The following is a 27,780-nucleotide window of genomic DNA, read 5'->3' on the forward strand; positions in this document are numbered from 1 at the left end:
GATGAGGTACACATGACATCTTAGTCGAATTACATACGCTTATTTTGTTACTCATCGTGGTGTAACTAGAAAGATAAAACTGTACAGTATATATGTGTTATGAATTTGGATCGTGACACACTCTTTACTATTTTTCGGACTCAAATTCAAAATATCTAATTAAAAGTGGAAGAAATTTATTTGTCCACCACAATCCATAGCAGCGTTTTTACTAGTTAGACTCTAAAGTCAAATTAAATTTTGGCCAATATAATTAAGACAAGAAAATTAGAAATGAGTCCACACTGTTAACCAATTAAATTTTTCATAATTTTGTATTAGTAAACATTGTTGATAGTTCAATTCAAAATAGATAGATTTATCACCATAATGCTTCTATCCATGCATCTCATAGTTATGATAATATTGGATTAGTATCGAGGAAAAATAATTATCATTACTAGGAAAAACGTTGGGAAATAGTAATTAATTTGGCCAAACTTCTAGAGTTTGTTAATTTTTTTAAAAATATGTTTTATCAAAAGTGGTTTTTAATTAAAAAAAACTTTTGGAGGGTAGCAATTTTTGTTTGACTATTCAATTTAAAAAACATTTTTGCAATATTAGACAACAATTTGTGTTGTGTTTGATCAAGATTCTAAAGTATTTATAGAAAAAAAAAAATCAAACTTTTGAAAAACGATATTTGCTCCTATTTGAGAAACACTTATTTGTCCAAACACTTCAAATCTCAAAAAGCAATCATTACTAACAATTTTTTTTGAAAAAAACAAAAAAACTTACGCGGGTGGAAACCAAAAAAAATTGGACCAAAGCTGGTAGCTGATGAGTTGGATATTAGTGCTTAATCACAACTAATTAAGGTTGTCTGAAATTCAATATATGGAATACATATTTAATATTCAAATGACAATTACTTCTTTGTGTTGTTAAATTTTTAATTTGCATAGTCTGAACTTAAGCATGTGTAAGAATCATAGATAAATCAGTCAAACAAGTTAGGTCTAATAAAATTGTTATTAATTGAGTTGGAAGGTGTTTAGATTAATGAGAAAAAATATGTAAATATATTTTTTGGGACAATTAAATTGTCGATTAACATATACACAATTTTATGTAGTAATATAAAATTTTCTCATTATAAAATTTTCTCATCAAACTTTTACTTTGCTAAAATGAATATATACACGGTGAAATTTCATAAATTATTCTGAGTTTTACTTGTAGAATTTGAAACATAAAAATAACGATTATTTTTAATTATAAAGAGCGAGAAGTAATTATTCATGAAGCAGTTCTTCTTTTTTAATATAAACATCTAATTTTTGTAACACTCATTGATCTAACTAATACATATTCGAATGATTCCAAATTCCGATCGCGCATATCGATTTTTATTTTTGCCTATAGTCATAGAGTTTGCCACAGAACATTGATGTGCTGGCAAATATTAAGTCAAGCAACAAATTTTACATATTATATATATATATATATATATATATATATATATATATAAACCTTAAGTCCGCCTACGTGGTGCTACCACAAACCAGAATTCCCTGTTAATTTATTTATTTTCAAAACTGGCCTTTTCTTTTCATGAAAAGTTATGATTTTTATGAAAAGTTGCGACTTTAATGAAGAGTTGCGACTTTTATGAAAAAATGTGACTTTAATGAAGAGTTGCGACTTTTATGAAAAATTGTGACTTTTATGAAATGTTGTGACCTTTTCGAAGGGTTACAACTTTTCCAAATAGTTATAACATTTTTGATAAGGCAGAATAAACATTTGTTCACACTACCCTTTGTTGTCTATAAATAGAGGGATTTCCTGTCATTTTAAAATAACGAAAACTCTGAACCTCTTCTTCTTCTTCTTTTTCACAATTAAATATTTGTGTACTTTGCTCCTGTTGAGTGGCTCACTGACACCATTGCTTATGTTACAGATTCTGGTATGTATTTTTACAATCATTAATTTATGCTTATGTTATTAAGGATATGTGATAAGATATAATAATTTTCATTTTCCTTTACATTATTAATGTTTGTTACTACGTAATCTTGTATGTAAGATAATATATTGTTTTAGTTTTAATGTCTGATAGGTTTTAAGTATTATTTTATAAATTCCGTGACATGAAATTCCCGCGTGAAGCGCGGATAATTTTAGATTAAATAATTTATTAAATATGCCCATGCATTATTAAATTATATATATGATGATGATGATGATGAATACGTGCTAACCCTCTACTTCTACATATTGACAAAACAAATTATTTAGATCCCAACAATATAATAGACCGAACATTTTGGGGAAAAAAAAGAAAGAAGCATCATCTAAAAAAAAGAAGAGAATTGCAATGAAGAAAAACATTACTAAGAAAAATAATCAACGATGGACAAATTATATAGTTAAACAATAAAGTTTGTTGTTAATCTTATTTAGTGATAGATTAGCGATAAATTACTAAAAAGTTTTGTTAGGTATGAACAATCTAGGGATAAATTACTGACAAAGTTTACAACTAATTCCATTTTGCTTTTACTGAAAGAACAATAGATTTTTGAGTGTATGGGCCAGTGTAAATAATACATCTTTGTTTAATTGACATCTCATCTGCATACAAAAATTGTTACAAGTAGGGAATTTTAAGGCTAAAACGACTCATTTAATTTGTGTGACAAAATTGACATTTATTGATGAATAAAACTAAGTAATTTTTTTAATAAAGTAAGAGCAATTTTAATAATTTGAAGCTTTTAATCTTCAAGCAAGTCCAAGGAATAACAAGTTTTCTTGAAGAGGGGCAATTTGTCTTCGAATAAAGGAACGAAGACATCGATACTTCCGTCTCCGACGAAAGATGGTATAAGAAACATCATGCCTTCGGTAGGAAAATACGAAGGCATGAACATGTACGGGCACCCCGTACCAAAATCTAGGTCGTAGAATGGGAACCTTAACCAACTATCCACCTCGATATTTGGGCAAAGTATGTGCTTGTTCATGTCCGCGGTGGGGACAAGTTGGTCTTCTTCCTTTGCTTTGGTGTTAGCAAAGTCAACAAACGATCTAAAATAGTCGTTGTTTACTTTTGCAATAGCGTCATGAATGAGCTTTGTTGCGTGTGGCAGAGGTTCTCGTAGTAGTTCCTTCACTTTTGTTGTTGGGAATGCCCATAGGACTAAGTTCCCAAAGTACTCATTGGGTACTTTTGGGTTCAACCTCGTTCTACCATTGACTGAGATTCTTATTTGGGTTGACTCAAATCCACTTAACCCGCGGGCTTTGGTTATGACCCTCCATAAATGTGCAAGGAGACTTTCAAAGGTACTATAAGGCTTGTTATTTCCATTCATGGAAGAAGCCTTTGCTTTAAGATTCGCGAGAAACTCAACTGTGAAATGAACTTTGTGTACAACCACATCTTCAGATATATGATGAACTTCATTGAGTGAATGTTCTTTTTTCAACTTAGACATGAATTCAACCCCTTTATGTTGATACTCGATAAGAGCAGGATTTCGAGGAGTGAAAACAGTACGATCATGCAGAGGAAGAGGATTGACTCTGAGGCCTCGACAAGCTTGGCCCCATGCAACCAAGAAGTTGCTAGTGGAATGACCATCTGCGACCGTGTGGTGCGCGGTAAAACCAACCACCAAGGAGCCACAAGTGAACCTAGTTAATTGGACTTGCACCAATTCTTTCACATCCTTCAAGCTAGGATGTAGGCTAAGCAAAGAAGGTGAAGGCTTGAAAGGCATTACTTGATCTAGAGTGCTACTAGACGATGCCTCCACAAATCTAACACCCTCATCATTGAGGAGAATCACTCGATTTCCATGTTCATCTTCACCTAATCTTCCACCCCACTCTCGATAAACAGCTAAGGCTTTTCGAAGACCTAATTCAATGCCGGTATTTGGTGGGGTGGGAGGGTGGTAGGCATATATGATAGCAATTTGAGCCTCATATGTGACCTTATCAAAGACACTAAGGGGAATGTGGCTTGTTGTTGAAGGAGGAGGGGTGTGTTTATAGAAAGGCTTAATGATTCTTGAACTTTCTATTCTAATCTTCATAATTTTTTTCCTTTTGTTTTTTTTGGTTATGTGGACAAAGAAATTAAGAAGTAGAGAACAAAAAAATTTCTTTTTAGTTTGAGATAGTGGTGAGGGGATACTTAGGTATTTATAGAAATATATCCTTTTGATTGTTTAATCAAAGACGTGTTTTTGCTGTACATTAAAAAAAAATGGGCTTAGAATTATAAACTAAGAACAAATGAAAAATAAAAGATTGGATGTGTTAGTTAGTGGCATGTTCAAACTCATCACTACTAATTAGCTTGAGTCCAAGTGATTAATTGGTCATCATTTTTAATTTAAGGTGATAACAATGTTTGAATTTCATCACAATAGTATTTTTAATTGAATTATATTGCAATTATATATCTTTTGCCAACTTAAAAATTTGTGTGATATGCATCACCATTTTATATAGTGCCTATAGGCTAAATGTTAATTAAGTTATTACCAATAAGTTGTTTACATGACCCAAAAAAAAGAAAAGAAGAAGTAATTGATACACGAAGCAAGACGTGTTCACACAGAACAAGACTGTTTCACAAGATTGTGCAATGTAGATAGCCTTTTCGATGCAAACATTAATGGTTGGTCAAAAGCAAAATGATATACAAATTAAAACATATTCATATTCAGGCAGAATTTTTTTTAAAATAAATTAAATCATATATATAATAATATAGATATGCAGACACAAACATTACTAGATGATTCTGTCTATTATTATTATCGTATTGATTGACAAAGCTATATTGAAAATCACCATGCACTTGTGTGGAGGATAATTTTTATTCGAATTTTTTGTTGATCTTCTTTAAATAATAATAATAATAATAAAATAAAAAAAGTCACAAAATAGGAGAGTTCTAGACACGACCGACAAAAAATAAATTATTGTATTATGAAGCCAGAGTCGCCACATATTCCAACAGTTATGGTTTCAACTTAATTAAAATATTCTGCTGACATTTTCATTTTATGTTTTGAATTATTTGAATAAAACTTGGACACAAGAAATCTATAAGGATGACTGAGTCGGTATAGTCAAAACTCAAAAGCAAATTTATAATCTTTCGTCCTAATTTATGTGATACTTTTCAAATTCTGAGATTCAAACAAGTTTAACTTTGACCATATTTTTCATACATTTTTAAATCTTTTGAATTGTCAATTATTGTAATTTATAGTACTTTTTACGTAGTTTATAAATATATAAATTTCATTTCAATAAAATTGGAAATTTCATGCTTAAATTACCGATCAAATTTAAATTGTTTGACTCTCAAAAAATCAAAAGTTCCACATAAATTGAGACAAAAGGGGTAGTAAAAAAAACAAAAAAGTATGTGAATTTATGGTCTTTCAATAAAATTAGGTATTGCTAATAAGAAAGTTGTTAAATAATGCATTTGATTAAATGTTAAGTTATTTACCTGGGGATTAAGGAGTTAATTTCTACTTAATACATTTTTTTTTAAATTATTATTGGTGCACCCATAATATGGGTGCATCACGCATGGTATATCATAAAGAAGAGATCGATTGATTCTCTAACGTCTTCTTAATCGAGTTAATTGTATTGGGATTGTTTAATATGATTTACTTTTTCTGCATATGTAGTTTGCAAACTATGGTATAAAACCTTATTTATCCAATACGTATTTTAAGAATAGCAATGGTAAATTTTCTCTAAAATTTAAAAAGAATTGGACATGAGATTCTAGAATGAAAAAGACCTTGAAATAACATAAAATATTTTGTCGTCTCTCATAAAAAAAAAGTCATAAATTCTCCAGTAACTCACTGTGTATAAAGAAAAAAACAACGCCACATCGTTAATTAAGATATGACATGATATTGTAGTTGGGATATTGTCTCTTAGAAATCTAATAGTATATAATCTTCTTTTGTCAAATTGAATTTCTATGTGAACTTGAAGAAAAAATAAAAATGCCTAGTATAATACTCTTCTGTTGCATAACTTTTACTAATACGTATCATTTTCCCAAATCTCTTTTTCGTTCACTCGATGTCTAGTACTTTAAAGACAATCGGTTATTTAAATTTAGAAAAAAGAGTCTGAAAAATATTTTAACTTTGATCGAAATTGTTGTTACGATACCAGACTTTATGAAGGACTTTTTACCACTGCGCTATTTAATAGTGTATTTTAAAGGTATATATGTGTCCACGTGGACACATTATTATTTATAATGATGCAATATTTATGATGTTCATGTGAGCACATATAAACCTTTAAAATAAACTATCAAATAGTGCATAGGGGTAAAAGGTCCTTTCCAAAGTTCGGTATCGTAACAACAATTTCGATCAAAGTTCGGATATAATTCAGACCTTTTCCCCTAAATTTACATTAGAAAATCTCATTTTGGCGATAAAATGCTCCATATCAAAAGTGACTATACACTTAGGAATTAGGATTGAAAATTAGATATTTTATTAAAGATGAATATTTACCATTCCACAATATTAACTTTTGGTGATGGCAGTTATGTGATAACATTGTCTCGTTATAATGTTTGGACAATCTTCACCTTTTTAACTAATTTTTGGGATCCAACTAGTACATATCTTTACTAAAGTATATCGGAGCATAACACATTTAATTTCTTGATTTTCTGATGTTGAATCCCCCAAATTATATTGTCCATGCTAACTTCAGATATTTAATTCTAGGTGTAGAACATAATCGATGTTGAAGAGCCTCACTTCCACATTAGACTTTAACCAAATGAATAATCTCTTTAGATGATCTGGACAATCCCCATCCTCAAACAAACTCAAATTTCATTTCTTTATTCGTATCAAATTTCACTTTTTGATAGTAAAACAAATAAGCAAATTAGTTGAATATATCTTTAGTGCATTTAACATAGGAAAAGTTTTCAATTTTTAATTTTCTCCATAGTACTACACCTGTAACTCGAATAATTTCAATTATTTCCATAAAAAGTCACTTTAATTCAATCAAAATTAATTAGAAATCTATGTTATATTATATTGCCATTCTTTTTCTCAAAGTAGGTAAGAAATTTTTAGGTGAGACTATAATTTCAAAAAGAATTTCACAAAATTTTTCTTGATGTTGATATACGAGTGTTTAATTTAATTATAACTTTCTATAATCACCACTACTTCAACAAATTCCATCTCACACGTCTCCTTCTTTTGTTTATATACCAAGAGTATATCTTTATCATAGAATTCTCTCCTAAATATCACTGGTAAATTACAATTCAAATGGAATTAAGAAACTAATATTCTATAAAATTTTATGTTCAAGTACATCACATAATGAACTTGGACCATTGGTAGACTATATCACACAATGAATCTGGTACATTACTTAGTTGTTGTTCATTTCATTAGTTAGTTACTAATTTGTTAGTTAGTTGACTGGTTAGTGTTTAATTGGTGATGAGCTGACATAGTTTGTTACGATTCAATTATAAGATATTTTGTAAATTGGGGCTACAAGACTTAACACAAGGCTGACTTATTTGAATGTAACACACGAATATATATTCTTAGAAATCCTTTTAAGAAAACTACTAATTCGAATTGTTTTCCACGAGTTCCACGACCCAAACCAAAAATAAACCCAAACTAATTACAAAAACAAATTGAATATGTTGATATAATTTATTTTTTATAAAGGGTACTAAAATATATATATATATATATATATATATATATATATCAGTATTTCGTGGCAGAAAAAAATAATAAAGAAGTAAACATAACTATTTTATCATCCAATTTATGTGATACAATTTTCTTATTTATCTCATCCATGACATATTCTGATCTAGCTAATGATTCATTGTTTTCGCATTCTATATTTAATACTTGGCAAAAACAATTAATTTGACATTAGGTAGATTCTTGTGTTGACTTTGATATTTTTAATAGGGGTGGCTATGAGTAAGAACAGATAAAGGCACTATACATAAAGTTGACAATTGATATATATAATCCTTCTATTGGTGTAGGGTTTTACTAATTAATTTAGATGAAAGTCAAACATAACACTCATATTAGTTGGAGTACATATATTAGAAGATGACAGATGAATGTTGGGGCGGATCTAGAGTATAAGGGGTGATTTTTTGAAAAGCTAATAATTTTTGTGAAGATCTTGTATATATATTGAGAAGTTAATTAAAAATATAAGAAATATTTATTGAGAATTTACTAACAAAGTAGGCTCTTGATCTAGCGATACAATTGAAATTTGCATAAACATTGCTCTCTCAATGAGGGTTTGATTTCGCTTGGATACTTACATTAAAGTTCTCGTTTTAATATTAGATCACTGAAATTTCATAAACTTTAAATTCTAGATGGCTTATTAATGAATGATTATAAATTTCAATTATAGCATTTGCACTGATGTTGATATTTATTTTACAAAATATAACGTTCATGTTAACTTTAGTTGGCTTGATATAATTGGGTTATACAGTTATACTTGCAACAAATTCTTTTGTTCATATAATTACAGATAATTAGATCGGTTTAGTATGATATATACTACTAGTAAAAATTTAATGGTATTTTATTTAGATATTGTTATTTAATTTGTATTTTCTCTTACGTCTATCCATTTCAAAATAACTTTAATTATATTAGATATATGGTCTCAAGTTATGTATAGTTAAAATTCAAGCATATTAAAACAACCAAACTTTAACCATATGTCTGAACTTGTTTGAATGATTGTTATCTATTAGTTTAAATATAATGTTTGACTTGATTTATAATTAAATTTTATTATATCGTATCGTTAAATTTATCGTTAGATAACAACGAAAAGTCTTATTTCGTTAAATTATTGATTTGGTGTGATTGCATCGTTTCTTTATTATTCTCACCTTTTTTGTGTAAAATACATCTCTGATCGATTTGTCACTCGACCTACTTAAACAACCTAAAGACTTGATCCAATCTCATTTGGAGAATGAATGACACAACTCAATAAGTTACTCTCACATTTCAGATAATTTTTGGACCGGATTGGGTTATGTGTTTGAAGCATGGTTTTTGCAAGGGGTGGCAAAATCAAACTTAACCCGCTCAGTCCATCAAACCCGTTTAAGTTTGGGCGAGTTGTTGACCGGCTCATTCATTAGCTCAACCCTTTTCAACCCAACACATTTCAATTCATTGAAAACTTGGTTGATATCTGACCCGAATTGACTCATGAGAAATCTTGTCAAAATATTTTTCAAAAACTTGTTTCCAAATTTGATATGTTATATATAGCCATAATAAAGAATTTTTTTTATTAGGTACGGAAATAGTTCAAAAGAACAAAAAACAATCAAGTTTAGTAAAAAATAGATTGGGTTGGGTCTTCACCAGTTATATATAACTTATTACCTAACCCGTTTTGACTAGGGGTGTACATGATCGGGTTGGTTCGGGTTTTTCAAATATCAAATCAAGCCATTTGTGTAAAAATTTTAAATTTATAAACCAAACCAAACTAATAAAATTCAGATTTTTTCGAATTTTTCAACCTCGAGTTGGTTCGGGTTTTTCAAATACCAAACCAAACCATTGTGTCGAATTTTTAAATTTATAAATCAAACCAAAATAATAAACCTCAGATTTTTTTTCCAGATTTTTGGATTTTTTCGGTAAAGCTTGCATACAAACATATAATTAACTTTTGCTCCAAAATATTTCTTTAGTCCAACCAAAATACAATTATCTAAGGTGTTTCTTAAAAAAATAACACAAAATATGAGATGAGTACTGATGACACAAAAATATTCAATAAAAAACAATAATAAAATCATCATATAAAATAAATATTGCAAAGTCATAATGAAAATGATCATAATTTAAAACTACTAAATCATGCAAAATTATAAGTTTAATTTAGTTACATTACTAAATATTTAAGGAAAATTAAAATTAGATTATGTATTTTAATTGTCTAAACCAATGTAAAACTAAAGAACAAATATTCAATATTATTGTCATTCTTAGTGTTGAATTGATTTTCTTTTTGCATTAGTATTAGTTTGATTTTGATTTAAGTTTTATTATAATTATCAACATTTATGAACTATAATCTTTATTGGACCATTCGGAATTCTAAGTTTTAAACTTGAAATAATATATTAAAAGATAAAAACAATGAAATAGTATAAGAAATATTTTAAAATTATATCAAAGTAAATATTTTATGTATAAAATAAAATTTTAAAATTACATATATAATGTCGGGTTGTTTTTTTTAGTTAAAACCAAACCAACCCAAATATAGTCGGGTTTTTTTTTCCAATACCAAACCAAGTCAAACCAAACTACTAGTTGAGTTTTTTTTCGATTCGACTCGGTTTGCGGTTTGATTCGGTTTTCGGTTCGGTTTTGTACACCCCAGTTTTGACCTAACTCTTTTTAACCTAAAGCAAATTTAGATTGGATTGAGTCTTGACCCGATTATTGTCTTAACCCATTATGACCTGCCCAAACTTAACCCAACCCGTCCAATTGGCACCCCTAGTTTTTGACTTCCTCCTCCTTTGAGGTCGTTCATTACTCGAGTAATTTTTTGCTCTCACGTTTGTGTTTGCTCGTCGCTTAGGCCCGTTTTAGGACTCTGGACCCAATATCACATTTATAAGCCCAATAGAATTTAAATTCATAAAGCCCATACCCACTTTTTCTAGTTCACACAAAACTCAACAAACATAGGTTTGCCCATATTCCTGTGACTGCCACTTTCCGCTTTGCTCCTCCTCTGTATCTCTTTTTCCGGCGGTCGGCAGCCGGCAGCTCTTTCTTCAGCTTCGTAAATTTTGGTAATTAGTTTCATCCATACTTCTCTATAATTGCAATGAATAGAGCAAATTCAGCTGTGTTTTTTAAATTAGTTAAATTGTTGTTCTTCTTTTTGTTACCAATATGAATAATTTTGGCTGTTTTTCATGGTTGTTTATGATTTTTACATGTTTATTTTAAGTCAGAATACATAAATAGACACTCAAACTCGGTTTCAATTGTCATGTAAACAATTTTACTTGAGTATGCATATCTAGACATCTCAATTTGACTCCAGTGTGGCAGTTGAACACTGTAATTTTGTTCCAGAATGATCAACTAGGCACCTCCAAAATTTATGTGTAACGTCAGTGTGGGTGTGCACGAGACAGCGTGGGGACGAGTTTGAGTGGTGTCCAGACTTTGCTATATCGAAGTTGAAGTTTGAGATTTCTACATGTTAATTTGAAATTTTACTGGCTGCCCATTTGATAAATAGTTCTGAATTTGTGATTGTAGTATTTGTAATGTAACTCATGAATCTTTTTAGGTTGATCAAGGATTTTTATCTAGGTATAATTTGCATTTTTCTGGCTACCCAATAGTGGCTCATTTTTCAACCAACAAAAGTTGGGGTTAGGCAGGTAGAGACGTATACAAACCTTGCCCATACCTTGGGAGATAAAGAGTTGGTTTCTGATACACCCTCGACTCAAGGAAATAGTGGCTCTTTTTCCCAGTTTAAGATTTCTACATCTGAATTCACAGTTTTACTCGCTACCTATTCGATATATAGGTCCATATTTGTGATTGGTAGTATTTCTAATGAAAATTTTAGGTAGACTAAGGATTTTTTATCTAGGCAGAATTTGCATTTTTCTGGCTACCTATCTAAATAATAGTGGCTCTCTTGTCATTTTGTTAGTAGTTTTACAGGTAGTTTGCATTTTTACTTGCTACCCGTTTGATAAAATGGGTCTAAAATGGTCAAATATGTAATACTTCCTGTGTAAGTAATGAGTTTTCTTTTGTGTCTACCAAGATTGTTTTGACAGAGATGGGTGCCAAAGGGAGGAAGAAAAGCATAACTAAGAAGTTGAAGAAGGGTGCTAGCGAATTCTCTGCTTCTTCAGTTTCTAAAGACAAAGCTGCTGACTTTCTGGTATGTTTCTGGCATATTAAAGTTAGTAAAGCTCCTCAATCCTCAAGAAGTTCTTAGAGTGGGAGAACCGTTGAGAACAATTTTTCCCTTCATGTTTTTAGTTTCTATCTTCCCCTCTTTGGGCCTAAGGGTCTATATGAAACCGCCTCTCTACCTTCTCAAGGTAGGGGTAAGGTCTGCATACACTCTACCCTCTCCTGACCTCACTTGTGGGATTATACTCGGTTTGTTGCTGTTGTTTTTAGTTTCTTTCATGTTACATGTTAGTTTGTCTTTTTGGTATATATGTTTGAAATGACTCAATGTGTGTTGTGATGGTCGAAAACTCTTTCTATCTATTTGGTTGTTGGGAGATCGTTAGAAGATCTTTGCTATGTAGGACAGGCAAGGGAACTTGAAGAAAAAAAATGGAGTAAATGTTTTGTTGGCTAATAGATTCCCAGACATTTGATGAAACTAGCCACCATTCTTAAATACTTATAGGGCAGTTCTAATAGAAGTAGCCTATATGCATATAATATCCTGACAAAGCATGCAAATTCTTAAACTTACAATTGAGATAGAATTGTTGACTTTGGAACATTTGTAAAAGAAAAATAGTTTCCTGGCTCTCTAATAGTGCTTCATGATCTAAAGCAAAAAGATGTAGTTGCAGATAAGGTGGAGTACTTGCCACAAGCTGACATGGACACTATTTTTTTAAAAAAAAAGATATTATGGAGTACTTGAAATATTTTAGTTTTTTACAAGAGTGATGTCATGTGATTTTTGGACTGAAACTCTCATGAGAGATTCCTGGTTAAAAAACATTTGGAGATAATAATGGAAAACTAAATGGATAACTGAAACATCTTTAGAATAACGTAAATATTGCTTTTGAATAGGAATAGATGTTGCCCAGTGGTTTGGGCTTGGGACTTCCATGTTGGAGGTCTCAAGTTCGAAACCCCTTGCCAGCGAAAGCAAGGGGTTTGCCTTCTGGGTTGAGCTCGTCGCACCGGGTTTGCCTAGTGCGGGTTACCTCTCCTATGTGGTTTGCGAGCTATTGCATAGGAGCGGGGGTTTTACCCTGTGCGCACCCAAAGGGTAGCGGTTGCGGATTTCCCTTGTCATAAAGAAAAAACATTTCGACATACATTAATCAAAATTAGTACTCCCTCAGTTCCAATTTATGTTGACACTGATTCTTTATTAGGCCATACAAAAAAATGACATATTCTATAGTTGAAAATAAATTAAATATGAACTACTCATATTCTATATTTGAAAATAAATTAAATATGAACTTCCCTTAACGAGAAGCTTCTATGGCCTCACAAATGTTATGTCATTTTTTTAAGAAGGAAAACAACAAATGCTATGGCATGTTTAAGACCACAAGTATCAAAAGACTTGTAGCCACACAAATGTCATAGCATGTTTAAAAGTTAAAAAACCATGAAATTCAGAAGTCCTCCTTTCTTTCTTAGACTCCATTTCGAGTCAAACTATGTCACATTAATTGGAACAAAGGGAGTAGCTGGTTTTAAGTGTCACTAAACATGGGTCACGCGTCAATAGATGTGGCAATGTTGGTAAGTAAATTTGAGCCAACGAGTATCAATTCATGCTCAATTATTCTCCACATACAAGAGTATGAGTTGTTTGGATCATACAAAACTACATTGCGTGTCCTTCCTTTGTCTTCTGTAACAAACTATGGTATCTTCTTTACTGTAGTCAATCAGCAGCTCTGTTGTATAAGAAGAGAAGAAAGAAGATGACTTTTTTTTTTGTGATGGCTTACTTTTTCTGACTTGTTTTCCTTATATGTAATAGCCATTGGAAGGTGGGCCGGCTAGAAAACTCCCGGATACTGAAGTACGGGAAAGTAAAGCGACAATATTGTATATTGGAAGGATTCCACATGGATTTTATGAGAATGAAATGGAAGGTTTGCATTTCTCACATTGAGTTTTTACGTCCCCTTTCTAAGCCTTTTTAGCTTTTGCATCACTTTGTAACATTACAAAGTTAAATAACTTTTGTTGTGCCATTTTCTGCTGTTGTTGTCTTTAGGTTTCTTTAAGCAATTTGGTACAATTAAGAGGCTTAGACTTGCAAGGAATAAAAAGGTGAATACTTCAACTGATTCTTTATCTTTAATTTAATCCGTGTAGTCTGACATCTTTGTCTGGCTTTGTCTTCTTGACCTACTTTCGTCATATGTCACAATCTGATCTATGTTGCTCGAACTCTTCAAATATGTCAATGGGTGCGAGTCGGATTCTCCAAAAGTAGTGTACTTTTGGAGAACCCGACACGGGTGTGGCATCGAAAGTGAAGTGTCCGCGCAACTTATAATCTGACAATTTAAGCCTTAGAAAGACCCAAGCTGGTTGGTATGGGATTACTGAAGTACCTAAAAGTGATGGCAACTTTTTTTATCATCTATGATTAGTCATAGTATTTAAAAACGGATAGCTGCAGTGACTACAGAATTTAGAATATGATATGCCGTGGAGCTTTACTACAGTATGATTCTGCATGGGAATATTAATGTTCACTATTTCCAGCCACATTTTCCAATAAAAAGCAAGCCTTCACCAGATTTTTTCTTCTTTAAAAAATAGAATAGACATATCTCTCCCATTCCTTATGGGATGTTGTAGTCTGTCATCGGTGAAGCTAACAGATGCTCTGGACTTGTTAAGTTCCACGTAAAGATTGTGATATGTTTATCTTCAAAGTATTTAAATTGTGGTCCAATTGTTGGAAATTATACAGAAATTCTTGTAGTTTAGGTGTGTCAAGAACACTATCCATAATTTCCAACAATATGGCTTCTGGAGTAAAGGATTTCGTGTTGGATATATCCTTCAATTTTCTAAGTCCATGATACACTTTTACTTTCTTATTGTCTCTCTATGTGGTAATCTTTTGATTCTTTTCTTATTTCTTTTTTTTTCCCTTGCGTCTTTTCCTCATGACAGACAGGAAAATCAAAGCATTTTGGCTTCATAGAATTTGAGTCCCCTGAGGTTGTTCCTATTCCTGAGTAATTTAGTGTGTTATGCACCCATATTTAGAGAATCCATCTGGTCATTTTCTTTCCATTAATCATTATCTTTTTTGGACAATTGCAGGTTGCTAAAGTGGTTGCAGATACCATGCATAACTATCTATTATTTGAGCACTTGTTGCAAGTTCGTCTTATTCCTCCTGAGCATGTTCATCCAAGATTGTAAGGGTTTCATTTTGAAGACAATTGTCATTCATCATAAAATTTCATATTTTAAAAGTCTATATCAGCTTCCTGAAGTGGTGGTTGAATTGATGGATAATAGTCTTTTCTTAACCAATGTTCTTGGTCTAAGATTCCAAGTGATATATAACTTTTACCAATAGATGGATAAGAGTTCTACAGGGTTGAAATGCTTGAAAATTATCAATAGAAAAGACTAACCTGAAATATTCCACCTTCAGAAGCAACCTGATGACAATTAGCAATATTGTGGCTGGATCAAGAATAAAAAGGGAAGTATTCCTAAACTAGAGTCCAGAGAGTTCTCCTTTCTGAATAATCCCAATGACGTGTGGTTCCACAATGCCAGTTCTGCTCTATGGAGTTCACCATTATGTTTCATATAATGTTTTATACTATGTATAATTGATGTCATTTTTCTTACCAAGTTTTTGTGCATTATGATTGTGAGTGAGTTTGGCATCGAATAGTCTGATGCATATGTAAGTGGTGTTAAGAAATTTATTTGTGCTAATGTATGTAAACTGACTTGTATATGTAAGGAAGCAAATGTAGGAATTATTTTAGCATCCTTAAGAATTTTAAACATAGAATGTCCATGAAGATGATATTTACATGAATGAAGCTTGTTTCTAGCATGGAGTTGCATGAACTGACAATTTAGTTATTGTCTTTTTTTCCTCTTCTTTTTAGGTATGGCTCTAATTTGTATATTTGGTTCTAGGTGGAAAGGTGTGAACCGCTGGTACAAACCGTTGGACTGGGTTAAAATTGAAAGGAAGCGTCAGGACAAGGTAGTGTTTGATCTTGTATGTGTGATACAGATATTTACATGATATGCAAAAAATTGAGATACATTGCTTTTAGTTATATATGAACTCTCATTCGCTTTTCCATAATTGTGCAAAGTTTGAGATACATGGTTTTTTGAACTGGTTTAAATGTGAAACTTATGGAGTGATGATAATTATCCAGGAAAGAACATTGGTAGAGCATAATAAGTTGGTTGGAGAAATTCTAAAACGTGACAAAAAGAGGCGAAAGAGGATCGAGGCAGCTGGGATTGATTACGAGTGCCCAGAAATGGTAAGAGCAAATGTTCTTTATTACATTTCACATTATCTTGTGCTGCAAATTCTACTTATTTATGCATGTTTACTAACTGGTCTAGGAACTACCTGTTGGCTAATTTGACAATTACTTGGATAGGATTTCCATTACATAAGAAATGACTAATGTTTTTGAGCATGGTATTAGGAAGGAAATAAGTACCTAACATGTCAATTAGAAGGAAGATCGACACAAGGATGTTACATGCGTATGCAGATAATTTCCTAGCCTATCAGAAAATTACAGAACATCCAAATTTAGGATTAGATTAAGAAGACAGAATCTATCAAATTGAGGAATTTTCTTGTATAAACTTGAGGAGGAAAAAAACAAGTTCCATGAGAAACATATAACACTTCAAAGAAGGCATTGTGATTGAGAAATCTGTTCTTAGATAGCCACATTTGTCAGAACCAAAAAGAGCATTTTAGACATGTGAGAGGTAGCAGTACCTGATGAATAATCGAGTTGCGGACAAGTTGGACACAACCATTATTTTAAAGAAGAGGTTTTCAGACATGTTACTTAGTACATGACAACTCATATAATAAAACATTGCATGAAAATTCTTCCGGGTCAAAGATGTAGAAATGAGGCCTCTGTTATTCGTCTAGCAGATGAAAAAGAGCAAGACAGTTGCAACACTTCTGGAATTAGTCTGAAGAGAAGCATAAAAGTGATTTTTAACATTTACAATGTGATTTGCAGGTGGGTGCAATTCAGGCTGCACCAAAGAAGATCAGGTTCACGGATTAGATCTTTCTAAGAAAAGCTTGTCAGCAAAATAGTATCTATGGCTACAAGTAGATTACTATGTGTGCGCGGTGTAACTGAGGATCAGCTGAACTGACAGATGAACGGCCGCATTATTTTGCTGCAGAGTTAACTTATGATGTTGTCAAAGGCTTGTTGAGCCATCGATAACATTGGATTTCTTTTATTTTGAAAAATTAGAAGAGAAAAAAGTGGTTGTGTAACTTGGAGAAGACAAGGAAGAATTTGACAATTTTGTCTATTGATAGTATACCGTGAATCTATCAATTTACTGTAAAGCATTTTGTCATTTGATTTTTGAGTTGAAAAACAATGTTATATAATCAGCTCATGCATCGGTACACCAGACTCCAGAGCATTCCTTTCTGACATTTGATATTTATAAGGTTATTTTCTTCTATTTAAATTGTAAGCTGTAAGCGCGTGTCCAAGTCATTTTCAAACACTATCCTGAGCCAGTTTTTAAAAACTTCAAAATATATCCCTCAGTGGCAAGACAAACCAAAAACTATTGGCTGAAGAAAACTTATAATTGATCAGTATTTGGCAAGACAATACTTTGACATTAGCCAAAAACTATTGGCTGAAGAAAACTTATAATTGACTAGTATTTTAACAAAATTTTCATTCAAAATCAAATGGTAACTCTGTATGGATACTATTGTAATACACAAGTGTTGAAATCTACTTTATACAACAAATTTAACCACTACATGAGTATACTATATGTGGAACTAGGTGTCTGAACAAACAACAGAACTAGGGCTACTACTATGAAAGAAATCTAAATCTTTATCGACCGCGGTAAATAAATAACTATAGGACAGAGGGCTATACAAAAATGAGAAAGAATTTAGCAGTTGACTTCCACAATACCAAACTGTTACAAGAATGAGTAAGTGCCGAAGACTATTGCTTGCAACACAAAAGTTAGAATGACACTTAATAGCAGCGTGTAAGGGTCGTTACGTGGTGAACTATTACCGATCTGTCCTGCATTGACATACTCAGTTTTCCCTCTGCTCGTGGTAGCAGAAACATTAACAGCCTGCGAACCTGATAATTAAATATACATTGGACAATGGAACGTGTCTTAGCTTAACTCGACAACTGACTAAAGTTATACTTCAATTTACCGGAGACGAAATAGTTTAAAAAACTGTATGTAGTATGATGTGTTCTTTTAAGTTTGGTCAAAGATCGTATGGAGTTATATGACTTACAATCGTAATTGGCCCATCCAATCCGTTGTCTAGCTAGATCGTAAACAATAATCTTGTCTTTCAGAACAAGGTCTGCACAGAAATATAAACATATGAATCAACAAAAAAGAAGAGAAGAAGATTGTGTCCATCTAGAATGGCACAATCATTAAAAGCAAATGCTTTGTTTGTAAAATGTGAAATATGGAATACAAATTATGAGTCATGAAATGATCAAAACCAGTAGAAGGTAAAAAAGAGATCCTGGAGGTGAAAGCAATAATGGGCATGAATCAGGTAAAACATCTACCAGGTGAACTCGTTAACGTTTATGAACAGATTCTTCTGGTGCTAAAGTTTTTTCTGCGACAGTCCTTTAAAATTACAGGACGTAAACGAATCTAAATTAACCGCTTTATGTCAGCAAGCAGATATCAATGAAAGAGATGGTGTCATGAGAAATTCAAAACGAGGGAGTTAAAAATGAGATCAGATGCAGGGGATTACCTCCTAAAATTGTCAATCCTTGGCCCGGAATTTTCTGAAAGCCCATGCACCAGACAGCAGCACCACCCTACAAAAGCATAAACTGTACTCAGTGCAAAACTATTTTGATGTGATAGATTACTTTTCACAATTAAATTGGGGGCACTAAAAGAATTAAAGAGCTTCTGACCACAGTGTGGTCGGTGAACATATTGGAATAGAATATGTGACAAAGTAATAGGTAGCGACATATAACGAATATCTCTCATTCTTCGAAATGAATAGCTAAACAATAATTTGAAGTAAAGTTTTGAGCAGGTTAACATGCTTAAGATAAACCATCATTAACGAGTTTGAAGAAAATTTGACTTACAATGGAGTTTTGCTGTATAAGGTAGTCCTCACCCCTTAATACCATTGTTGCACCACCGGCAAAGTTCAAACTCACCATGGGAAATATATCACCAACGCTGCACAAAAGAAAAAAGTACTAGTCAAAATTTCAGTACAAACTAAGCTAAACCATCAGAAACATTTTGAGACTGGAAGCTCCAAAGTTCAATTTTTTTAGAAAACCTGGAGGTGGTTAGATAACACTGGTTTCCCCTGGCAACAAGAGGGCGCACATTCTGTGAAACAGCCTGACTGACCTGCACGAGCAAAAGATTACGAGTTATAAGGAGTATTCATGATGATATAGTTGATACTGCTGAAATGGATTCAAGTGAAGTTTTTCCCAATATTAGTAGATGAACACCGTGAATGATCTAAATCTCAAGTGCAAACAAATCATAAGATCCTTCGAATAATATAACTTACAGCATTAACAAAAATTTCATAAGCTTCTTCAGCAAGATAAGCCAGAGTCGTTCCAGAATCAACTATGGTTCCCCTGTTGCTTGATGTTTCAAATACTTGTGGACTAATGGCCAATGTCTGCCCATTGAGAGCAATAGTCTCAAGATTCAAGTTGTAATGTGGCCTGGTGAAAGAAAAAAAAAAGTGTACACGTAAGTCGGGGTATTTGTGAAAAAACAGAGGCGGCTGACAAATGGTCGGTCCAATTCATGTTTATATCCAACCACAAGGAATACGTACACAACTCAGGTTGTCCAAATTTACTTTGGGCCAAAGAATGGGAAAATCAAAGCTCTATTAACATAGGTTTATACATTAAACATACCATCTGATCACATTTCATTGGAAGCTTGATCAATTTCAAAAGTCCATATAGTAACAACGATTATAAATTAATCAGGAGCGAGGAGTGCATAGTTCAGCTCCCTGGGAAAAGATATTTGCATGATTATTGGGAAAACAAAGCTCAAATTACTAACAACGTAAAAATATCAAATATATCCCCACCTAAATTGTTAAGCAAATTTTCTACTACCCAGCATCAATTGTTTAAATTTTACATCCCCATTTTGCCTTTAATGATATGTTCTTACAAGAACCAACATAGCTTATCGTAGACTCCACTAGACACAAAAAAGTACTTTTATACTAAGGGACCTTTTAGTAGTTCCGCCAAACAAATTGGGCTGAAGTAAATTTTTCTTAAAAATAACTTTCAGATCTCAAACTCAATAACTGTGCATATAAATCAAAGAAAAGAAACTTCACATAAAGATATCCGGGTAAGAGAACTTATTAGCCAAATGTGCAACTTTCGCTGCTTCTCTTTTTATCATCTTAGATGAGATTTGATTAAAGGACTACCAAGAATACCTTTACTATGCCAATATTTGGCGCAGATCAGATAGCTTTGCAAGAAATTTTCGGCAAAGAAAAACTGGAAGCAGTCACGAACACCAAGAAAGAAATGAAGTTACGCAAGCTCGCCATAGAAAGAGATAACATACTGTGATGGGACAAGTGGAGTGTAAACTAAATTTGGCTCCACAATCTGACCTAGCACCAAGATACCACCTCCGCCATTACTTCCTTTCAAGCAATGGGAAAACACATTTGGGGTCACTCCTTGGGAGGAAAGTTGTGCGATAACCGACAAGCCCTGCTGCCCAAATCCAAAGATCCCATCAATTGCTCTGTCAGGTTTAGTTAGGTCACCTGTCTGTGATGTGCTACATCTGTGTCATAAAATCCCAACAACAATAAGGTTAAATACTGACACGTAGCGGAAGTAACATATGCTATCTCAAATAATTAAGATGAATTATAGCTCACCCGAAAACAACAGGAGCAGACGAGTTTGTCATCAAAGAATTCCCCACGATTGTATCAAAATGCATTAAATCTGCTACGTAATAACCTGATGTCCCACTGCCATCACCATATTGGAATGTATAACCGCACTGATTTCGAGTAGAACACCCAGAGTCAGAAGATTGTTCTCCAAGAGCACATCTTTGGTCTGAACATGAGATCGGTCGAGCTGTTGATGAGCTTGATGGATCAAAGAATTCTAACTGAATCTGCTATGAAAATCAAAATTTAATCAAGCGCTATTCTTACAACTGTATGCTCAAAACCAAAATTCCCACACTCAAAATTTGCAGGAATAATAATATCCAAACCTGAAGTCCACTAGATGTTGGGCAACCATTACAAGACGCACAACTAACCCACAACACATCACTTCCAGTATCAATCTGCACATAGAATTCCTTTGGAGGGGAACCCAACTGAACTCTTGTAAAGTAAAGCCTGAAACAAAATCATAATCTCAACTAACATTCACTTTGATGGATACATAACTTGTAAATTAAACAAAAAACTGCTACAAAAAATGATTAATGCCACTACATCAGTAAATTAACAAAAAACCAAGAAAGACAACGTAAACAAGAATTCAAAAGCCACAAATCCACCTAAGAGCATACTCAATCCACTGAGAAAAAGGGATTGAAGTGCAAGTATTAATACAGTACTATACAACTAACAAACCCAAGAAATAATCAACGAAACAACCTTTACCAATTACCATTACCACCAGTTCAAGACTCTTCTTGTTTTCCTTCAATTCTTAAAAAATAAATAAAAGCGAAATACCAAATTTTCAACATCACTTCTGACAAAGAAAGTACCCAATACTAATGAAATCATCAACAAAAAAAACAACTAGTTTATTAGCTAAATTTCATGAAACAGATCGTCAAGAATAGTTCTTGAAGCTAAAATCATTATATCATCAATAATATGCAAATAAATAGCAAAAATACAGTTCAAGACACTTCTTTTTTCCTTAAAATTCTTTAATAAAAGGACAAAAAAGAAAACTGCTCAATTTCCAATATAAACCTCTGACAAAGAAAGTACTATTCACTATCAGCCAAATCATCAACAAATCAATTACTCCCTCCATTTCAAATGGTTTGTCTAACTTTCCTTCTCTTTAGTCTGTTTAAAAAACAACATCTCTTTCTCTTTTCGGCCACTCTCTAATTCTAACTTTCCATAGGACACATTTAAAACCACAAAATTAAAGAACATTTTGGTACATTCTAAATATCTTTATATCACCACGACAAGATTCAAAAGTCTTCTTTGTTTTCTTAAACTCCATACTACGGAATACTTCATTAGCTAAATTCATGAAACAGATAGTCAAGAACAGTTATTGAAGCTAAAATCATAATATCATCAATAATATGCAAACAAATAGCAAAAATACACAACTTTTTTCCTTCAATTCTCAAAAAAGAGAAACTACCCAATTTCCAACACAAACTTCTAACAAAGAAGTATTCACTATTAACCAAATCACCAAACAAAGCAACTGTAAATTTCATAAAAATCTCATCAAGAACAGTTCTTGCAGCTAAAAAATTACGTTATTATCAACAATATGCAAATAAATAAACCCAAAATAGAGTTAAAAATTTAAATACCCAACAAGAAATGGATCATAAGTGCCTTGAACTGGAAAATCAACAACCCCATTAGAAAATTGCTGCAAGATTCGTCCATGTCTAACTCGGTCACGCGCTTTGAGTTGACTCAATTCAACTCCATGACTCGTCGGAAAAGCCCTTTCTAACTGCAACGTCATCGTCATTCCGCCGTCACCCACCACCGCCGCCGCCGGAGAAATTACACATAGAAACACCAAAAACACCACCGGTGACAACATACTCTACCTAATTAATCTCACCGACAGCTAAAATTTTATCTATAAATTGTTCAAGAACATATCAACAGGAAAAAAATAATTTTTTTTATGTATTATACATAAAGAATGATTTTTATTTTAAAAAAAATATTTTTGTATGAATAAAAAACAAAGAGAAGAATAATAGAGGGAAAAAAAAGTGCTCTGTTTTTGCTGCTTTTGAGAGAGAAAATAAAAAAGAAAGTGAAACGATAACAGAAGTTTCCCAGATGGTTGAATTGCCTTAATATATACATTTTTTAATACGTTATCTTATTTCAATAATAACGTATTCAATATAATATTTATATCAGCTAATTTTATAAGTTACGTTTATATTTTCATGTATAATAAATAAAGTAAGAGATATTTCTATCTTTTTTCACTCTTTAACTTTCAATTTACGTCCGACTTCCTATAGGCTACAAGTGAAATTTGATATATATCTTATTAGGAGTACTATTTTTGTGGGATAGATATATTATCTTTGATAAATTTTTAATATATTATTTAATTTAGTCATAATAATTTTGTGCATGAATAAACTATCAAGATTAAATCTCTTAATAATAGTCGTGTTCTGATTTATTTAAACCGACATTCATATTATGTTACTAATAGAATGTGAAATTTATATTTATAATGTTAAATACGAGATAAGTTACTTATAATAATAGATAAATATGATATAACAAGATATAAATTGCTTAAACTGATAAGGTATATAACTAAAAATAAATTAAAATTAATTTATCGTGGGAGTTATTATTATTTTTTAATTGTTATCCCGGGTTTTTATTCCTCTTGCGTTAGTTGAGGAAAGGTTTGTTTTATGGGATTAAATTAGATTATACTCTAAGAAAATTCTATATTATTTTTTAATTACATTGGGATCGTAGGGATTCTTATTATCTCTAGAAATTTATTCTTTTATTCCTTTGGATTAGTAGACATTATAATAAATATTATTTTATAACTTTAAACAATTAATAAAAGTAATAGTTGTAAACTACTAGACTTCTTGTTTGCTCGAGTAGAAATATTTTTAGTTTTTTTTAACGTTTCTCTCTTCGATAAAATAGAGATTTGTAACGATGATCATTATGTTTTTGTATTTCATTTTATTGTCGTGTCTATAGAGTTAAACTAGTATTTCTTTAATTATTTTATTTATTATGTTTGTTTTTTGTACGCTTATTAGGAAAACAAAATTATTCTTATTTTTTCTATTATCTTATTTAATTATATTACGGTTTTCAATTATGGAAACAATTACTAATGTTTGCATCAGGATATGAATTACGTATAACACATCTTTTGTGGTGTAATTGTTTTTTTCAAATCTTATTTCTTGGGTAAATTGAATAACGTGGATAAAGATGGAATGTTACGGGATATATATTTGTAGGATATTGTTGAAAAATAATGCAATTTAATTAGGACATTAGATTAAAAAAATGATATCCGTCGAGCATAATAATAATTAAAGTTAATTATTTTTTTCTTGTTGCTCCTCATTGTTCCACTAAATTGTCATATTGCATGAGCTGTTCTTTATTAGGGAATATATAAATATAATTATAGTAATTATTTATTTATGAAACAACTCAAATGTGGAAATGTTGAGCTTGACAACCATGAAATCTATAATTATTGCTTTGTTTGTTTAAGTTACCCTCTTATATTACATAAATATAAATAATACTAACCAATTTTATCATATTTAAAAAAAGAAAGAAGAGAATCACTACTAGATAGTAAATGATAATAAAATAATAGTAACATATAGGAGAAGAACAAATAATAAACATATAGATCAAGTAATGATCCAATCTACTAGTAATATTGAAGAAAATCCCATGAGACAGACTATTTGAATATTTTTATTTAACTTATTAGTATATTGTTAAAGGAAAATTTCTTTGTATTTCCCACTCTTTTTGTAACTCTAGACTCCTTCCTACATATTAATTATGATATTTATATCATTTCTAAGTTGTAGATCTCTTTTTTTTCCCTTCGTGTATGTGATAAATTTTAATCAATTTTTTCTAGTAAGAATATACCCTCCACTATAAATTGTTCAACATAAATTCAAATTGATTTTTGGTCATTCTATCCTAGAATATCATCATATGACTCATCTTGAGTTTAATAACTATAGTTATTCCCTTTGAATATAAAATTCATGAATATTTCGATGAAATTATTATACTTCAAACTCTTTTAAGACACTTGCAAACCTTTATGGGAATCTATCTACTCAACATAATTTTCTAATCCCTATATTTATCTCTTTCTTTCTAATTTTATGAATATAACTAAATCTCAGTCATTTGTTATTATTGGCTTCAACAAATTAAAAGAAAGGATCTTTTGGCTTGTGCTTGAACTAAATCCCTTTTAGAGTTGTTTTTTTAAAGAAAAATTATTTATTAATTAATTAATTAACATATGAAAGATGTGACTAAATGTTTTCTTCTTGTTGTTGCTAACTAGTATATATGGTTCACCTTTATTTAGTCTCATTGTGGGGACAACCCTCCATGCTAAGGAAGTTAAACTATGATCTAAATAATGGTCAATTCAAAGCTCAAAAAAGTTTACTATATAACTAAAAAAAATAGAGTTCCATATTAGTAGCACAAACCAAATAAAAAAATAAAAGAAGAACTTTTCTTTAACATATTGTACTTTAAAGCGTTTTCAACCCACAATTCAAATTTTGTAGTTCTTGTTGTACGACTACTTAACTTTTTTATAGAACTAAGTGCTCAATTATTTGCATGTTTTAACTTTTTTCAAGCCACTTTATTTGGCTTTTTCTCAAAGAAAAAACAAAATAAATTAATAGCCACAAATCTCTATATACTTTTTCTACAATATCTTACATTACTTTTGCAATTGTGGGATTATGTCCTCAAAGAAATAGTAGGATTTAAATTCTATTGACTATTGTGCCCTTTGATAGCATTGCAAAATTTTGGAATCAAGATTCTTGGTGATTAGTATAGGTGACAAATGGACGGATTGAATTGAATTTGAGCTATATATCAGTTCAAATTTTAATCTCTTAAAATGAACTGAATTAAGAAATAGACGAGTCAATAATCAATTCAAATTTAAACGGATTTGAACATATTATGAATTCATAGGCTAATTTTCCACTTCTTGTGACTACTATGCCCTTAGTAGCTTTGCAAGATTTTGTAATTTCTAATTAAAACCAAATGCTCTTTCTTTTCTTGAGTTACTTTTGCTTTGTGCTTTACAAAATGAGGGCTATCTTTTTTAAGAGAACTAGTGGAGTAGGAGGACTACCCACTCAACTTAATTTTTGAATTTCTTTGAAAAGTTTCTATTGAATTTGAAATTACGTAGATTTCATTTGTGTCAACGTAAAAAAAAAATAGTAGATAATTTTAATATGAGACTGAAATAAAAGACAAAAGATTAACTAGAAGTTTACCACATATCTTCTTTTCTACGAATTCTTTCATTTGGGATTTATGTTATATCTAATGTCACTTGACAATCTACCAACAAAAGAAAGTGGTGAAGTTTATGAAAATTTGAAGGGGAAATTTTACTCAAATAAAAGTAAGGGAGCCAAAGTGTCAATGAAAATAACTCTTTTGATGACACAAAAAATTGTTTCATATTATATTATATATATACTTTTTGGGAAAAAAGAAGAAGCTAATGTTTGGTGACAATAGTCATATTTGTGCTAGAGATACATAAAATAAAAATATACATAAAATAAAAGGAGCTATTTATCCATCTAAAAATGATTGAAGATCTATAGCAGCCAAAAAGTATTTTTCAAAAATAAAAAATACAATTAAATGAAGTTTCTTATATATAGAGAGAGAGAGAGAAAAAAGGTGATAACACTCAAATCAACTTACATTATTAAGTTTACTTGTAAATATTTTCCAATATTATTAGGCCAAACTACTTCAACCCTTGCTAATTGCTATATTATCTCTTTTAGATATTAATTAGTCAAACTTCTCATCCAAAGAAAAGAATAGTAAAATAAAACTAATAAAAGAGAAGAAAATAGAAGAAGTTACCTTCTAGAATTCAAAATCATATATATCAACAATATAATAAACCATCAGTGTAAGTGTGTAACTTAACCTATTATAAGAAATTATCTATCATTTAATTAAGTTATGTCACTAATTAATAATATCAAATATTAAATAAAAATATTAATAATTATCTCTTAATTAAGTAACTTATAATCTTAATTCTAATTTTTGACGACTTTGCATTTTCAATACGCAACTGCATAATTTGTTTCTTACTTTAAAAACAAATCTAATAGTTGAAAAGATTTACGTCACGTATGTGATGACATAACTGAGATAGGTCAGCATATATCCAAGTACAATAATTGAATTAACTTTTAAAGAAAAATATACAGAATTTAAAATTTATGATTCAAAATTATAATTTTTTAAAAAAGTTATTGGGTTTTAATAAAACTATTTTTTTTAATATTAAATAGATTTCTTAAAATAAATGTAGAGTTTAGATCTGAATTCGACGGTAACTTAATGTTTGGCTACTCCTCCTACATAAGACATAATCAAAATGTTATAATGTAGTGATAAATATCCGCTTCGATCCATATTAATTGTTCATTTTTTTTCCAGTTACATGCCAATTTAGATATCATACAAATAAGGATATATTTACTAATGTACTGCTTAAGAATATATTTTTTTTGAAATTTTACACACTTGTTTATACTTTCAATAAAAGTAATTAGTCCTTTCGGGATG

The 27,780-nt window shown here is 31.1% G+C and overlaps 3 protein-coding genes across 4 annotated transcripts; 1 reads left to right on the forward strand and 2 right to left on the reverse strand.

Moving 5' to 3' along the window:
- Positions 1 to 2,646: 2,646 nt before the first annotated feature.
- Positions 2,647 to 4,111, reverse strand: LOC125844918 (agmatine coumaroyltransferase-2-like). The gene has a single exon (XM_049524283.1). It carries the CDS (start codon positions 4,092 to 4,094, stop codon positions 2,769 to 2,771), a length of 1,326 nt encoding a protein of 441 aa, XP_049380240.1. The 5' UTR covers positions 4,095 to 4,111; the 3' UTR covers positions 2,647 to 2,768.
- Positions 4,112 to 10,835: 6,724 nt separating this feature from the next.
- LOC125845338 (uncharacterized RNA-binding protein C1827.05c-like) lies at positions 10,836 to 17,525 on the forward strand. The gene is made up of 9 exons (XM_049524826.1): positions 10,836 to 10,933; positions 11,935 to 12,054; positions 13,873 to 13,987; positions 14,113 to 14,168; positions 15,027 to 15,074; positions 15,180 to 15,277; positions 16,023 to 16,092; positions 16,274 to 16,384; positions 17,117 to 17,525. The coding sequence occupies exons 2-9, from the start codon at positions 11,950 to 11,952 to the stop codon at positions 17,162 to 17,164; spliced, it is 651 nt and encodes a 216-aa protein (XP_049380783.1). The 5' UTR covers positions 10,836 to 10,933; positions 11,935 to 11,949; the 3' UTR covers positions 17,165 to 17,525.
- Positions 17,526 to 17,921: 396 nt separating this feature from the next.
- LOC125844244 (aspartic proteinase 36) lies at positions 17,922 to 23,201 on the reverse strand. Of its 2 annotated transcripts, none has more exons than XM_049523522.1 (10): positions 22,725 to 23,201; positions 21,411 to 21,540; positions 21,061 to 21,308; positions 20,736 to 20,963; positions 19,690 to 19,852; positions 19,447 to 19,520; positions 19,244 to 19,340; positions 18,892 to 18,958; positions 18,406 to 18,477; positions 17,922 to 18,238 (listed from the first exon to the last, which is right to left on the reverse strand). In XM_049523522.1, exons 1-10 carry the CDS (start codon positions 22,964 to 22,966, stop codon positions 18,066 to 18,068), a joined length of 1,494 nt encoding a protein of 497 aa, XP_049379479.1. In that variant the 5' UTR covers positions 22,967 to 23,201; the 3' UTR covers positions 17,922 to 18,065. The 2 variants fall into 2 exon arrangements, with proteins under 2 accessions (XP_049379479.1, XP_049379478.1); XM_049523521.1 differs by having other exon boundaries at positions 21,061 to 21,311; positions 22,725 to 23,144.
- Positions 23,202 to 27,780: the final 4,579 nt, after the last annotated feature.

The sequence above is a fragment of the Solanum stenotomum genome, chromosome 11 (assembly GCF_019186545.1).
Source record: "Solanum stenotomum isolate F172 chromosome 11, ASM1918654v1, whole genome shotgun sequence".
Lineage (NCBI taxonomy): Eukaryota > Viridiplantae > Streptophyta > Magnoliopsida > Solanales > Solanaceae > Solanum > Solanum stenotomum.